Raw genomic sequence first — 11,901 nt, forward strand, 5'->3', positions numbered from 1 at the left:
TTTTTAATAGTAAAATTACATAAATATCCTTAATATTTTATTATTTATTAAGAAAAAATATTATTTTATTTATTTTTTTAAAAATAAAATAATTATTTTTTATTTTTTTCGAGCTCGAACTCGAGCTCGAGCTCGGCTCGAATCGAGTCGAACTCGAGCTTGAAAATTACCAGCTCGACTCGACTCGACTTGTTTGCACCCCTACACACAGGTAATTTTTTTTTTTTTTCCGAGGACTGTGTTTTCGAACTTTACTGTTGATATAGAGTCGTATTAATTGACAATTTATTATAATTTTGTTTCAATAAATTCAGTGACATAAATAAACATTGTTCTTATCTGAGTCGAGAAAATAACTGAAAATATATAGCATGGTGTTATAAAATGTACATGCATGTGTTTCAAGAATTAAAGCAACAATTCTTGTAACTAGCTAAAAAAAAAAAGGTGAAAAATGTGAAGCTAAGATATTGGGAAGCTAAGATGTTGCGGTGATGATAGGAGTTGAATTTTTTTAATATATATATATATATTAAAAAAAAAGTCACCGCTTCTGAGAAAAGCAGAGTCCATTCCGTGTTCATGCTGATGTTGATGTTGATAATGGATGTTTTTATCGTTCCATGCATGAACTCGGCCTGGACCGTACATGCTACAACAGCAGCATGCATCATGCATCATGCATCCGTCTCATCTCTTCTCTCCCCATCCCTCTTTAACTTGAGAGCTTTTCTTTTTGCTAAGAACTTTGCAGTAGTACGATGTTTGAGTCTACTAAATTAGGTAAATTTCTTCCTCTTTGGATAATACTACTAGTCCTTTTAATTTTGGTAAAATTTCATACGCGATTTTGATCTCATATTAAATGATGTGATTCGGACAATTTCTCTTAACTCTTTTTTTAAAAAAAAAAAGATCAGGACTTGACACCAAAAACTACTACTGCTACATAACTAATAGTTAATCTAGCAGCTTTAACTCAGTGATCACAAAAAAGGGGATTAAATCTCTTCTTCAGAGTTATAGGTTAGGGATTTCAAATTTCACCTATTGTGAAAAATATTCGAAGGAGGTGTCAAGTTAGCCTTTTAGTTTAGTCGGGTTTTTGTTGTACCCGTCAAAAAAACGTAACTAATAATTGTAGCGAGGTAACGAAAAAAAACTCTATTGGACAGTTGCAAATTGAATAATAATATATTTTACTTTTATCATAAACATATTTTTCAATCCATATTTTTAATTATCTTTTGATCGTCACGTATACTTTATATCACAAAAAGTGTTACATTAATTTTCTTAAATAATAATATTTTATCCAAGCACAGTCAAACCGCTGCTGTGCATAAAAGTAGGACTATTAAAAATAAAATTTTTAAAAACAAAGCGTAGTAAATCAGGATGTTAGCGGGTCGGATCAGGCCGATGATGAACAGTTGAACGCAACATGATTTTAGATTTGTATGATTATCTTCAGCAAATTAATTATCGCGTGTTAGGCATTGCTTTGATTGTCAATGGCTCGTGGAGGAGGGCAGCTTAAACCTAAAGGCTTTTGCAACGCAATTTCTGAGCAGCTTGGTCTATAAGTATAATTTATTTACACATGCCACTTTAATCAAATTTTTCTTGTGACTTTAGCAGCCACTAGAAAATTTTAATCTACGATTCTTTAACAAAAGCTGGTAGCGTATTTTATTTTGCACGAGTACTATTGAATTAAAATCGAGTGTAACTTCTTTCATCAATACATACAAAAGCAATTAGTAGCGGTAGTGTGTATGTGGGAGTCCTTAATTATCTTCCATAATCACACACACACACACACACTGCTGCTTTCTATACACACTGCACATGCCAGCTGACAAATGTTTGCAGAGAGTGCAGCAAAGAAGATGAACTTGAGACAACCGACTTAAAAGCCTTCCTTCTTCTTTCTTGAATCCCCACAACGATTCCACCATTTCCACCACCGCCGCCGCCGCCTCCTCCTTTTTCACTTGCTACTTGTAGTTTTTAGTACTATTGTATTTTCCCACAAATCATAATGCTTCATAAAAACAACATTACCAAAATGGTTTTCCCTTCCATATCATCCTTCTCCTTTCTATTTATTCTTGCCTTCTTCCTCCTCCTCACTCTCTACACCACCCTCCACCGCCCCACCACCACCGCCACCCCCTCAAACAAACTTCACCAGAACGACAGGCCTCATTCCCTTCACTACCAGAACATCTTCCTTTCTTCTGCCAGTAACTACACCCTCGCCACCTACCTCCGCCACCTCACCCTCCAACCCCACCTCGCCGGCACACCTCCCTCTCTCCAGACAACCCTTTACGTCAAGTCCCATTTCGAAGCTCTCGGGCTCGAAACCCACGTCTCTAACCACACCGTCCTTCTCTCCTACCCTTCTTTCTCCTCTCTTACTGCCCACTTTAGCAACGGCTCCTCCCTTGACCTTCCTTTGTCCGAACCCGGATTCTCCGGCGTCGTGAAGGCTTACCATGCCTACTCTCCCTCCGGGTCGGCTTTGGGTCAACCCGTGTTTCTCAACTACGGGAGAGAGCAGGACTACATTGCGCTGCGGGGGCTCGGGGTGCAGTTTAAGGGCTGCATTGGAATAGTCCGGAGAGGCGCTGGGCTGTCGAGAAATGCAGTGGTGGAGAAGGCGGCAGCGCACGGGGTTGCGGCCGTGCTAATGTACACCGAGGGAGAGAAATTCGCAGGGGTGGAAAGAGGGACTGTGATGAAGGGGTTGGGGGACCCATTGAGCCCCGGGTGGTGGGCTGGGGTCCAGGGCGGTGAGAGGTTGAGGTTAAATGACTCGCAGTTGAACGAAAGGTTTCCGGCTATTCCGTCGATGCCGGTGTCGGCTGATACGGCCGAGATCATATTGAGTTCGATGGAGGGGGCACCCTTGCCCCAAGAGTGGAGGGAAAATCTAAAGAGTAATAAAATTGGACGCGTTGGGCCAGGCCCCGTTTTGCTCAACTTTACATATCTGGTGAGTTGGTGGCATGGTAATACTACTTTATTTTCGTTTGGTAGGATAGTAAATGGCCAGTTGTGACGTATGAATGTTGATTTGTTGAGTAGTTGTTTGTCTGAGTGTGTGATATATGGGGATTTTTTAAAAAAAAAAAAAGACGATGGATGATAGAAATTAGAATTTGTATGATATGTTTGACTGCTTTTCTGGTGGTTAGGATGCATATAGCTTTCCTTGTTTGCGTTCTGGATTTGGGTTTTCTATCCGGTTAATCGATTCTTGAAGTTTGACTTTTGATGGAATACTTTAGCTTGTATAGCTCCTTCAGAATTTCATTGAACTTAATTAGTTTAACTTTTGGGCTGTGTAATTTTTTTACTATCATTGGGTCATCTCGTCATCAAATTTCATTTAGTAGCACTTAGCGCAGAGTTTCTGAGCTTGCTACTACCCTACAAGGCGAACATCTAAGAATTCTGCATCTGGGAATCTTTCGAAGAACTGGTATTTTGGTGCACAATATACTGCACTAGTCCTTGCTGAGTAATAATCTTATATACTGGTAAAGTAAATGGATACCATTTTGATAAGTAAAAGGAGATGCACTTTGTACTTGTTACTCTGCACCAAATTTCTAATCTGAATGTGGCATCTCTAGCTATTAATCAATTAGGATTGGAAATTTAACTTATATCTTCATTAGAAGTGCTTTGACAGTGGAGCAAAAGCTGCAAGAAGCAATATTACTGAACGTTTTTTTTGTCTTTCAGGGTGAGAAGAAGATGGAAACAATTCATAATATTTTTGCTGTCATCAGAGGATCAGAAGAGCCTGATCGCTTTATAATTCTCGGCAATCATAGAGATGCATGGACTTATGGAGCTGTTGATCCTAACAGCGGAACTTCTGCCCTACTAGAGGTTGGCCGTCGGTTTGCTCTTCTGATGCGTCTGGGTTGGAGTCCTCGAAGAACCATCGTCTTTGGCAGTTGGGATGCAGAAGAGTTTGGTATGGTAGGTAATATTCTATCTACAATCTTGCTGGCCTCTACAATTGGTGTATGTCAATAGTAGGAAAATTCTATGACATGCACCATTGAGCTTTAACTAGTTAAAATTGTCATTTATGTAAAGTCTCTATGGAATTAGGAATTTACATTGTAGGCAAAGCACTTGATTAGCCTTATCCTATCAGCTGAAGGCAAATGTTTTAAAATTCTTTAGCAAGTATGTAGTATGCGTAGAAAACACGGTCCCAAAGTGTTCACACAAGGAAAAAAAAAATCTTGCGTCCTTTTTCACTTATCCTGTGAACTAAGTGGGGATATGTGGTGGAATGCTCGTGAGGTTTTCTGATGTTTTGTTGGATGCTGGGTCTATTCAGCTATTTACTGAAAAGCTTTTTGCTGCAAAATTGCACAATAAGGAAGAGACTATAATCCTGCTTCATAGTAGTTTATTCTGTACTGGATGGCCTACAACTATAATGCTGAATCAGCAAACACACATGCACACAAGCAAGTGCACGCACACAGACTCTCTCTCCCTCTCTCTCTCTCCCTATTTTGAAATTACTTAGTTTTTATATTTGTGGATAGTTACAAACTTTGGAAACCATCAAATTAAGTATGTTGATATTCTTTCCAATTATCATTAATGACTCATTTGGCTATGTATTTATGGTTTCAGATAGGGTCTACTGAATGGGTGGAAAAGAATTTAGTGAGCCTGGGCTCTAAAGCCATAGCTTACCTTAATGTGGATTGTGCTGTTCAAGGGCCTGGGTTCTTTGCTGGTGCAACTCCTCAGTTAGATGATCTTCTCTTTGAGGTCACAAAGAAGGTAAGTAGGGAGCTCAACTGTGAGGAGTTGCTTATCTTGTCAGTTGGAATATTTCAGCAAAATTTTATTTTCCACTGATACTGACAGGTTTCTGCATCTTTTGAAGGTTAAAGATCCTGACTCGGAAAACATATCAATATTTGAAACATGTAAGGTCACCAATAAAGCTATCAATGTAAGTACAAGCTATTCTTGTTTTTCTTATTGATAATATGATATTTTCTCTGCTATTCTCTAATTTTCTGGTTGGTGATATGATATATCCTCTCTTTTGTCCCAATGTATGCATTTATTAGTATAAAGTCTAGAATTTTAATGCTTTTAACAATATGTTACACTTATTAGGTTTCAAGTTGTATATGGGGTGAAATATCTTTATTTGATTCTGCATGATTTACATTGTTTTGAAACCTTTGCTACACTATTCTGCCCATGGAGTACTGTATTTATTTCTACATGCCGGTGATGCCAAAAGTAGCTGTCTCTTAAGTGAGATTGTCGTTTATTTGCAGATACAGAGACTTAGTGGAGTTGATTCAGACTTTGCTCCGTTCTTACAGCATGCAGGGGTCCCTTCTATTGATTTATACTATGGCAGAGGTACATCTCTTTAGTGCTTCTGTAAAGTTCATGTTTGGCTCTTTTGGAAATAAAAGCAAATAAGAACTCTTGTTTTGAGCTATCTAGTTATTTATTCTTGAGTGCTAGTTTGCTGATGACAGTTTTAGCACTTGGCAGATTTTCCTGTTTATCATACTGCTTTTGACTCGTATGACTGGATGGTGAACTTTGGAGACCCACTATTTCAGCGGCATGTTGCTGGTAGCCATTTTTTTTTTCTGGTTCAATGTTTGCTTGTCATCTTTACCAGTTTTTAGTATCTCAATAATTTTGTTAATTTTGTGATAGAAGTCTCCTGGTTAGATTTGTACTGGAACTATATTCAGATTGCCTGTTTCTATCCTTCTATATATTGCAGTCAGTGGTGTCTGGGGACTGCTTGCTCTTCGCTTGGCTGATGATCCAATTTTACCCTTCAACTACCTCTCTTATGTTGCTCAATTGCAGGTAACTCTTTCTCATTTTCTTTCTGTAATGTGCAAAAAAGTTATGGCAGATGTGCTCATCAAAGGGTTTCAGAAATGCTTTTAGTGTTTGTTTATTTTAACAGCATGCACTGTTTTCATCCTCATGCTGCAAAACCTGGGAAATTTTGGTCAAGTGATGGGTACATGCTCATAGCCCCAATGTGAATAATTATGTTTTGTGTTACTATGATGATCTTTAAGAAAATGAATTCTGATTCAAGCTGTTCTGATGGTTTATACCTGATGTCTTCTCCTGCTGGATTCATGCCGACAGTTTACACGCAAAATTTATTATTATTATTTTTTTAAATTCAAACACTTCAAAAAATTTGCTGCAGGAATATAGAAACACATTGAGCAACTTTTTGGAAGGGGATATCTCATTGAATCCTATTACTCTGGCCATTCAAGACTTCAAAGCTGCAGCTGACGAAATTGCTGAGCAAGTAAAGGTTACACGGAAATTCTTTTCTGTGAATTAATAAGTAGAAAATTGTACATTCTTGGACAGATTTGGCTTTGTAATTCTCTCTAATTCTGATAGATTATTTGGGTTACTTTTGGACAGAAACTGAGTGAAGATGAAAGGATGGATGAGTTTTCTGTGCTAAAGAAGCGGATGTTAAATGATCGGCTGATGTTTGCTGAAAGAGGCTTCTTGGATGCTGAGGGGCTTCAGGGATTGCGATGGTTTAAGCATCTTGTAAGCGTTTGCTTTCTGTTTGTTGAATCATAAATCGTATTCTGTTATATGGTTACCACGCAATATTCAAAAGTAAAAGACTGTTAACGGGGAGAGGACTTGCCGCCTTAGGTGTCTTTGCCTGGTTTTTAATACTTTGAGGAGGAAATTGTCGTAAATTACTGAAGTTACATATTTGACTTGTGATGGTACTACCAGCAGGATAGTCCATCTCTTTCTCCCCCTTGTGGGGATCAAACCCAGTCTCATGGCCAATTTGGCTCTGATTGGTTGGGCCGTTGAATAGCCAGTCCGGTAGGTCCAGGGAATTCTGCGTCTTGAATGTCATACTTAATTTCTATTCAATGCAGATATATGGGCCTCAGATTGATGGTGGAAGTGAGCTGAATTTCCTCCCTGGAGTAGTTGGTGCTATTTCTCGAAACACGGGGATGAACAAGGGGGAGAGGCAGGAAGCCATCCAGCATGAGGTTTGGAGGGTTGCAAGGGCCATTGAAAGGGCAGCTTGCGCGCTTAAAGGCAGTCTCACCTAGAATTGTTGTAACAGGACATTTTGCTCCAGATTTTGTATATAGGATAATTCCCCTACCGCCCCTCTCTCTGCTTCCTAATTTACCCAGTTGATGCTCTGTCCCTGTGCCCCCCTTCTTGGCCCTTTACGATTTTACAGCGGTGGTTGCTGGGTACCGGGTTTGTGAGTTCTGACCAAACCAAAGGGTCGAGAGAAGCAGCAAGTTATATATGTACACCAAAGGCTGCTTTGGATTGGAAATGGTTCCCCCTTGGAAGCTATATTGTGCTCAATCAATTCCAAGTGTCTGGGATTAATTTACGGGCACCAGTATTTTCTTTTCCTTCTTCAAAGTTTTGATGTAGTAGCTCTGAGGAACGGTCCTAAGAATGTGGAACAGGCCAGCATTGTTGTAATCTCAAGTTGCGAGTGTTGGTTGAAATGGCAGAAATTTTCGTAGGGTTACTGTCCGCAACGGATTTTCTGTCCCACACTCTGTGCTACTCTCTGTCTCACTTTTTATTATATTGCTATTTCTCCTATATAAATATCATGTTTTAGTTCTTTTTTGTTTTTTTAAAATCTAATAACTATTAATTCAGTAAAAAATAAATACAACAGCTTCAAAAAAGTAATATATAATAGAAAATTTAAAAATACAGTAGAAAATTTATAAAAAATTTCATTTTTTATGCATTTTGATTTTTTGAGTTTGATAAATTTTGTGTATTACTGAATTAATAGTTATTGGATCTTAAGGAAACAAAAAAGAACTAAAATATGATGTTTATGTAAGAGAAATAACAATATAATAAAAAGTGACACAGAAGATCCGTTGCGGTTACTGCTGTTCTCTTCATTTGTCCTGTTTGTTTAATCAGAGCATTCAATGTATGGATCTGGTCGGACATGATTTATATCTATAGGGTGTCAATTATCGATTGGAACTTATGATTTGCTAAGAGCTTTATCATTTGTCCTGTTTGTTTAATCAGAGCATTCAATGTATGGATCTGGTCGGACATGATTTATATCTATAGGGTGTCAATTATCGATTGGAACTTATGATTTGCTAAGAGCTTTATGTGAATTCAATATGGCACTTGAGCAAATGGCGAAAAGGAAAACGATTGAGGAAAACCCGCGCCAGGTAGGGGTCGAACCTACGACTTTCTGCTTAGGAAACAGACGCTCTATCCACTGAGCTACAGGCGCGTTGTGGACGTTTTATAGATTACTTTCTAAAGATCGTTTCATATAATTCGGCGCTGTTATTTTGAAGTGGGAAAGGGCGCCCAAACTCCCGGAAAACGAAATTGGAATGGAGGGGAGGGAGGAGAAATGGATCGGCGGCAAGTTTTGCGGAAGCATCTCGAGTTTCTGCCACCACCTCCAAAGCAGCTGCGACGCCCTCATACAATCCGCCGACCGCCGGCCCATCCCCCTTGGTTGGTTTACCCCACAAGCTCTCCATTTCCTTTTTTTTTTTTTTTTTTAATGTGGTAATTTGCTTTTACTTTTTGTAGTACCAGAGAACAAAAAAATTTCCCCAATCGTCTTATTTTCTGTGTTTTCCTTTTGGTTTTGATTTTTTTCCCCATCTTGGGTGTGAAAATAAAATGCCGGAAGACTCGGCTTCGACTACGTTCATGGAATTTCTAAACCGGAGAATGTCATCCACCAGCACCGACCTCAACTTGCTGGAGTGCATGTCCTGTGACACGGTGTCGTTTGAGGAGCTCCTCGGCCACTGCACCCAAGTCTACAACCACAACCAAATTCACCTCCTTGCCCTCCAACAGCACCCCGTTTTTTCCACTTCCGCCACCCAAATCCCATCATCCGGTCGGTAGCCGCCGTTATTTATATTCTATATTCCATGTTATAGGATTACATCTCCAGAAATCAGATAGGAATGGAAGCACCTTTTTTTCGATGTAAATTTTTTCCCCAATTTTGAGGGATATAGAAAATTTACCCAATAATTTGACTTCTTTTGCTTCTACCATTAGCTGCCACTGCTGAAGACCAAGATGAAGAGGAAAAGGATTCCGACGACGATGATTTATCTTTATCACCTCCTACGAGCAGCAGCAGCACAACCATCCTGCATTTTAGTAGCAAATTCCAAGATGATCCCTTGTATCCTTCTAATTATTGTTTTAGTTTATGTTGAATATGAATGTTGACTTCTCAAATTACTACCCTCAAATGAATCAGTAAATGAATTTAATACTACTCTTAGATTACTATGCCCCTTTCCTTTTATTTTTATTATCTCCCCACCACCCCCCCCCCCCCCCCCCCAACAAACAAAAACCCAACCAAAAAAAAAATTCAGATTTCTGGTTGATCTTGAAGAATATAAACTTGGAGGAAGCAGTTGAGGTTCCTTGGTGCAGAACTTAACGTTTTGATAGGTTGGATGATACTCTCAGTTTAAAGAATCTTGGACTTTCCGATGTTTGTCTTGCTACCATAGCATCTGATCAAGGTCAGACTAAATGATTTTAAAAATCGGATTAAGGAAGGTTTTAATCTATATGCTTCGTCAGATGTGTGGTACTAATTCTAGTGGTCTATTCTAAGAAAAGTGTATTCTTGTTAATTGACATGATGGGATTTTGGCAGGTAATAATAGCATTCACACTGCAAAGATGTTTCAAGAAAGTGAAGGTTCTTGATTGCTTGGTTTTTTCATCGTAAAAAGGTTTTATCTTTTGAATCCAAATTTGTGAGTGATTTTTTTTGGGTGTAATTAACTAGGTGAAATGAGAGATGAATTACCGTCGTCCAGGGATTCTAAACCATGGATAGTTGCGTCAAGAGATGATTATGAAGGCCTCCCTAAACATATCAAGAGCTTGGCATCCTGGGAGGTACTTTCTTCTGCTTGTAGCTAAAGATTCTACTCTCGCTAAATTATTAGGCTGTGCAGTTATTTGAAGTTACATAGGATAAATACACTATAAAGGTGTAAGCAGTTATATTTCCACTATGATTTTGGTATACCTATAGTTCAATTTGTGGTTAGTAAGTTAATTTTCTGCTTTCTACTTTTATTCATGTAGTTTCTGTTCAGGTAACCAAATCGGTTGTGCAGATCATCTGTTTAACTAAATAACTGAAGCTTGTGGTGAATCAAGTTTTTGCAACTTCTTGTCATGCTTGAGTTGTATCTCTGTCAAGGCTGGAAGAGTAAGGTTGTAATCTGTTAAGCAAAGGGTTGGGCATTAAAAAGCGTTAAAACCAGGACCCATATCTTCATGCTTATAGAATCCAAAGCTAGATGACTCAGGTTCATACCTAAGCTGCCAAGACATAGTGGGTTAACAAGAGCTTTAGTTGGAAGAGAAAGCCTGTAATCTGTTAACAAGAATACGCAACCAAGAGCAATTCAAACCAAGAGCAATTCTTCATGGATGTATATTCAAAAGTTAAGATGATTGTGGTATATACCTAGTCTGCTAGCCTCGGTGGACGGTAATGAGAGTTAAATTGATGTGGTGTAGATAAAATCACCGAGAACCTTCTGATTCATGCTTAAAAATGACTGCATTGTAACATTTGACATTATATATTCGATCAGGGATCTTTTTTTTTTTTTTGGTGCCAGTCTTCTTCTTGTTTCCTAAGTACAACTTTGAAATATTACCTTTGCCAGGATCTTATTGTTGCTGTCGAGAAGATGAATTCTTCCCTGGCAAAGAGGAGCATGAAGGTGGACACAATCCAACAAGATGAGATTTCGTTGTTAGGATTAGGTATGGATCTTTAGATTGGTCAGGTTTTATTAGTTCATCTATGTGGTTCGCAGCTCATTGACTGCTACTAAAGCTTTTGACTCCTTCAGTGAGAGCAATGGTCAGGACTTTTGTATTCTTACAAGGTTATCAAACTCGTCTTTGTGTCCCTCAATTCACTTGGTGAAATTGCATAAAGAAGTGAAATGAGTCATTTGATATAGGACCACCTGTTTTTCTCTCTAGTTTAGCATATAGGACCTATTTTGCATTATTGAATGGTATTAGTCGTCAGATTTTTGCTTTCCTTTCTCAGAGTCGTGCACCACAGGATGGGACACAGCAAAATATATAGATTATCTTTCGTGCCATAAATTGGGGAGCTCTTTGTGAATCTTTTAGACTAACAAGAGAGAGGTGGACCCGGATAATTAGTTTATACTAGATCTAAAGTCGGAAATTCTTTGGCGTACAAAGCTTCATAAACTTTTTTTTTTTTTCCTTTTTTCAAAGAAACAGAATGCGCGTGGATTTTTCTTTTTTTTTTTTTTCGTGGATGGACCATATCAGCATCTGTGCTAACTGGCTGCTCTTTTGTTGCAGGCCATAAAGCAAAAGCTTATTTGCTATTGCTTATAAAAATGAATTGCATAGTCGTTGAGACGATTGATGGTGTGATTACCTACAGAGTGCTGTAGACCACAGTCGTGGAGTAAAGCTTTTAGATCCGCAAAGGCTGCAATGCTCCGACAGATGATGTTCTTCGGGTGCTACTAGTTTCATCTCCTTTCTTTCCTTTACTCCGTCTTACGACTTGGGTACTTTCCCTCGGTTTCTCGCAACATAAGTGGAGGCTCGTTCACACATTGTAGTCCAATTTCCTTCCCCACTCGGAATGTAAATTCTTGGCACATGCAATGCAAGAACTGATTGATTGCCGGTAGAAAATTTCCCCTTATGGTGTTGCTTTAGTTGGAAATCAAAATGTTAAAATTCTTTTTGGAGTTGAGATTAGTTTCTTAATAA

General features: G+C 38.6%; 2 protein-coding genes and 1 non-coding gene across 5 annotated transcripts; 2 read left to right on the forward strand and 1 right to left on the reverse strand.

Moving 5' to 3' along the window:
- The first annotated feature begins 1,613 nt into the window (after positions 1-1,613).
- On the forward strand, positions 1,614-7,635 carry LOC113691400 (probable glutamate carboxypeptidase AMP1). 2 transcript variants are annotated; one of them, XM_027209524.2, is made up of 10 exons: positions 1,614-3,004; positions 3,760-4,002; positions 4,678-4,830; positions 4,937-5,005; positions 5,343-5,430; positions 5,569-5,652; positions 5,810-5,898; positions 6,257-6,370; positions 6,487-6,621; positions 6,972-7,635. In XM_027209524.2, exons 1-10 carry the CDS (start codon positions 2,045-2,047, stop codon positions 7,152-7,154), a joined length of 2,118 nt encoding a protein of 705 aa, XP_027065325.1. In that variant the 5' UTR covers positions 1,614-2,044; the 3' UTR covers positions 7,155-7,635. The 2 variants fall into 2 exon arrangements, with proteins under 2 accessions (XP_027065325.1, XP_027065324.1); XM_027209523.2 differs by having other exon boundaries at positions 1,898-3,004; positions 6,257-6,364; positions 6,972-7,453.
- Positions 7,636-8,152: 517 nt separating this feature from the next.
- Positions 8,153-11,884, forward strand: LOC113693656 (uncharacterized). Of its 2 annotated transcripts, XM_027212243.2 has the most exons (9): positions 8,157-8,282; positions 8,415-8,580; positions 8,762-8,977; positions 9,145-9,274; positions 9,553-9,626; positions 9,764-9,808; positions 9,899-10,011; positions 10,797-10,896; positions 11,479-11,884. In XM_027212243.2, exons 1-9 carry the CDS (start codon positions 8,229-8,231, stop codon positions 11,571-11,573), a joined length of 993 nt encoding a protein of 330 aa, XP_027068044.2. In that variant the 5' UTR covers positions 8,157-8,228; the 3' UTR covers positions 11,574-11,884. The 2 variants fall into 2 exon arrangements, with proteins under 2 accessions (XP_027068045.2, XP_027068044.2); XM_027212244.2 differs by lacking the exon at positions 9,764-9,808 and having other exon boundaries at positions 8,153-8,282.
- TRNAR-CCU (transfer RNA arginine (anticodon CCU)) lies at positions 8,275-8,347 on the reverse strand. The gene has a single exon. It is a non-coding gene; the product is annotated as a tRNA-Arg (tRNA).
- Positions 11,885-11,901: the final 17 nt, after the last annotated feature.

The sequence above is a fragment of the Coffea arabica genome, chromosome 6c (genome assembly GCF_036785885.1).
Source record: "Coffea arabica cultivar ET-39 chromosome 6c, Coffea Arabica ET-39 HiFi, whole genome shotgun sequence".
Taxonomy (NCBI): Eukaryota; Viridiplantae; Streptophyta; class Magnoliopsida; order Gentianales; family Rubiaceae; genus Coffea; species Coffea arabica.

Coding starts and splice junctions, on each gene's coding strand:
- LOC113691400 (XM_027209524.2), top strand. CDS start 2,045: ATGCTTCATAAAAACAACATTACCAAAATGGTTTTCCCTTCCATATCA. Junction 5,006..5,342: donor TCACCAATAAAGCTATCAAT/GTAAGTACAAGC, acceptor GTTTATTTGCAG/ATACAGAGACTTAGTGGAGT. Junction 6,622..6,971: donor TGCGATGGTTTAAGCATCTT/GTAAGCGTTTGC, acceptor TATTCAATGCAG/ATATATGGGCCTCAGATTGA.
- LOC113693656 (XM_027212243.2), top strand. CDS start 8,229: ATGGCACTTGAGCAAATGGCGAAAAGGAAAACGATTGAGGAAAACCCG. Junction 9,627..9,763: donor TACCATAGCATCTGATCAAG/GTCAGACTAAAT, acceptor GGATTTTGGCAG/GTAATAATAGCATTCACACT. Junction 10,012..10,796: donor AGAGCTTGGCATCCTGGGAG/GTACTTTCTTCT, acceptor TACCTTTGCCAG/GATCTTATTGTTGCTGTCGA.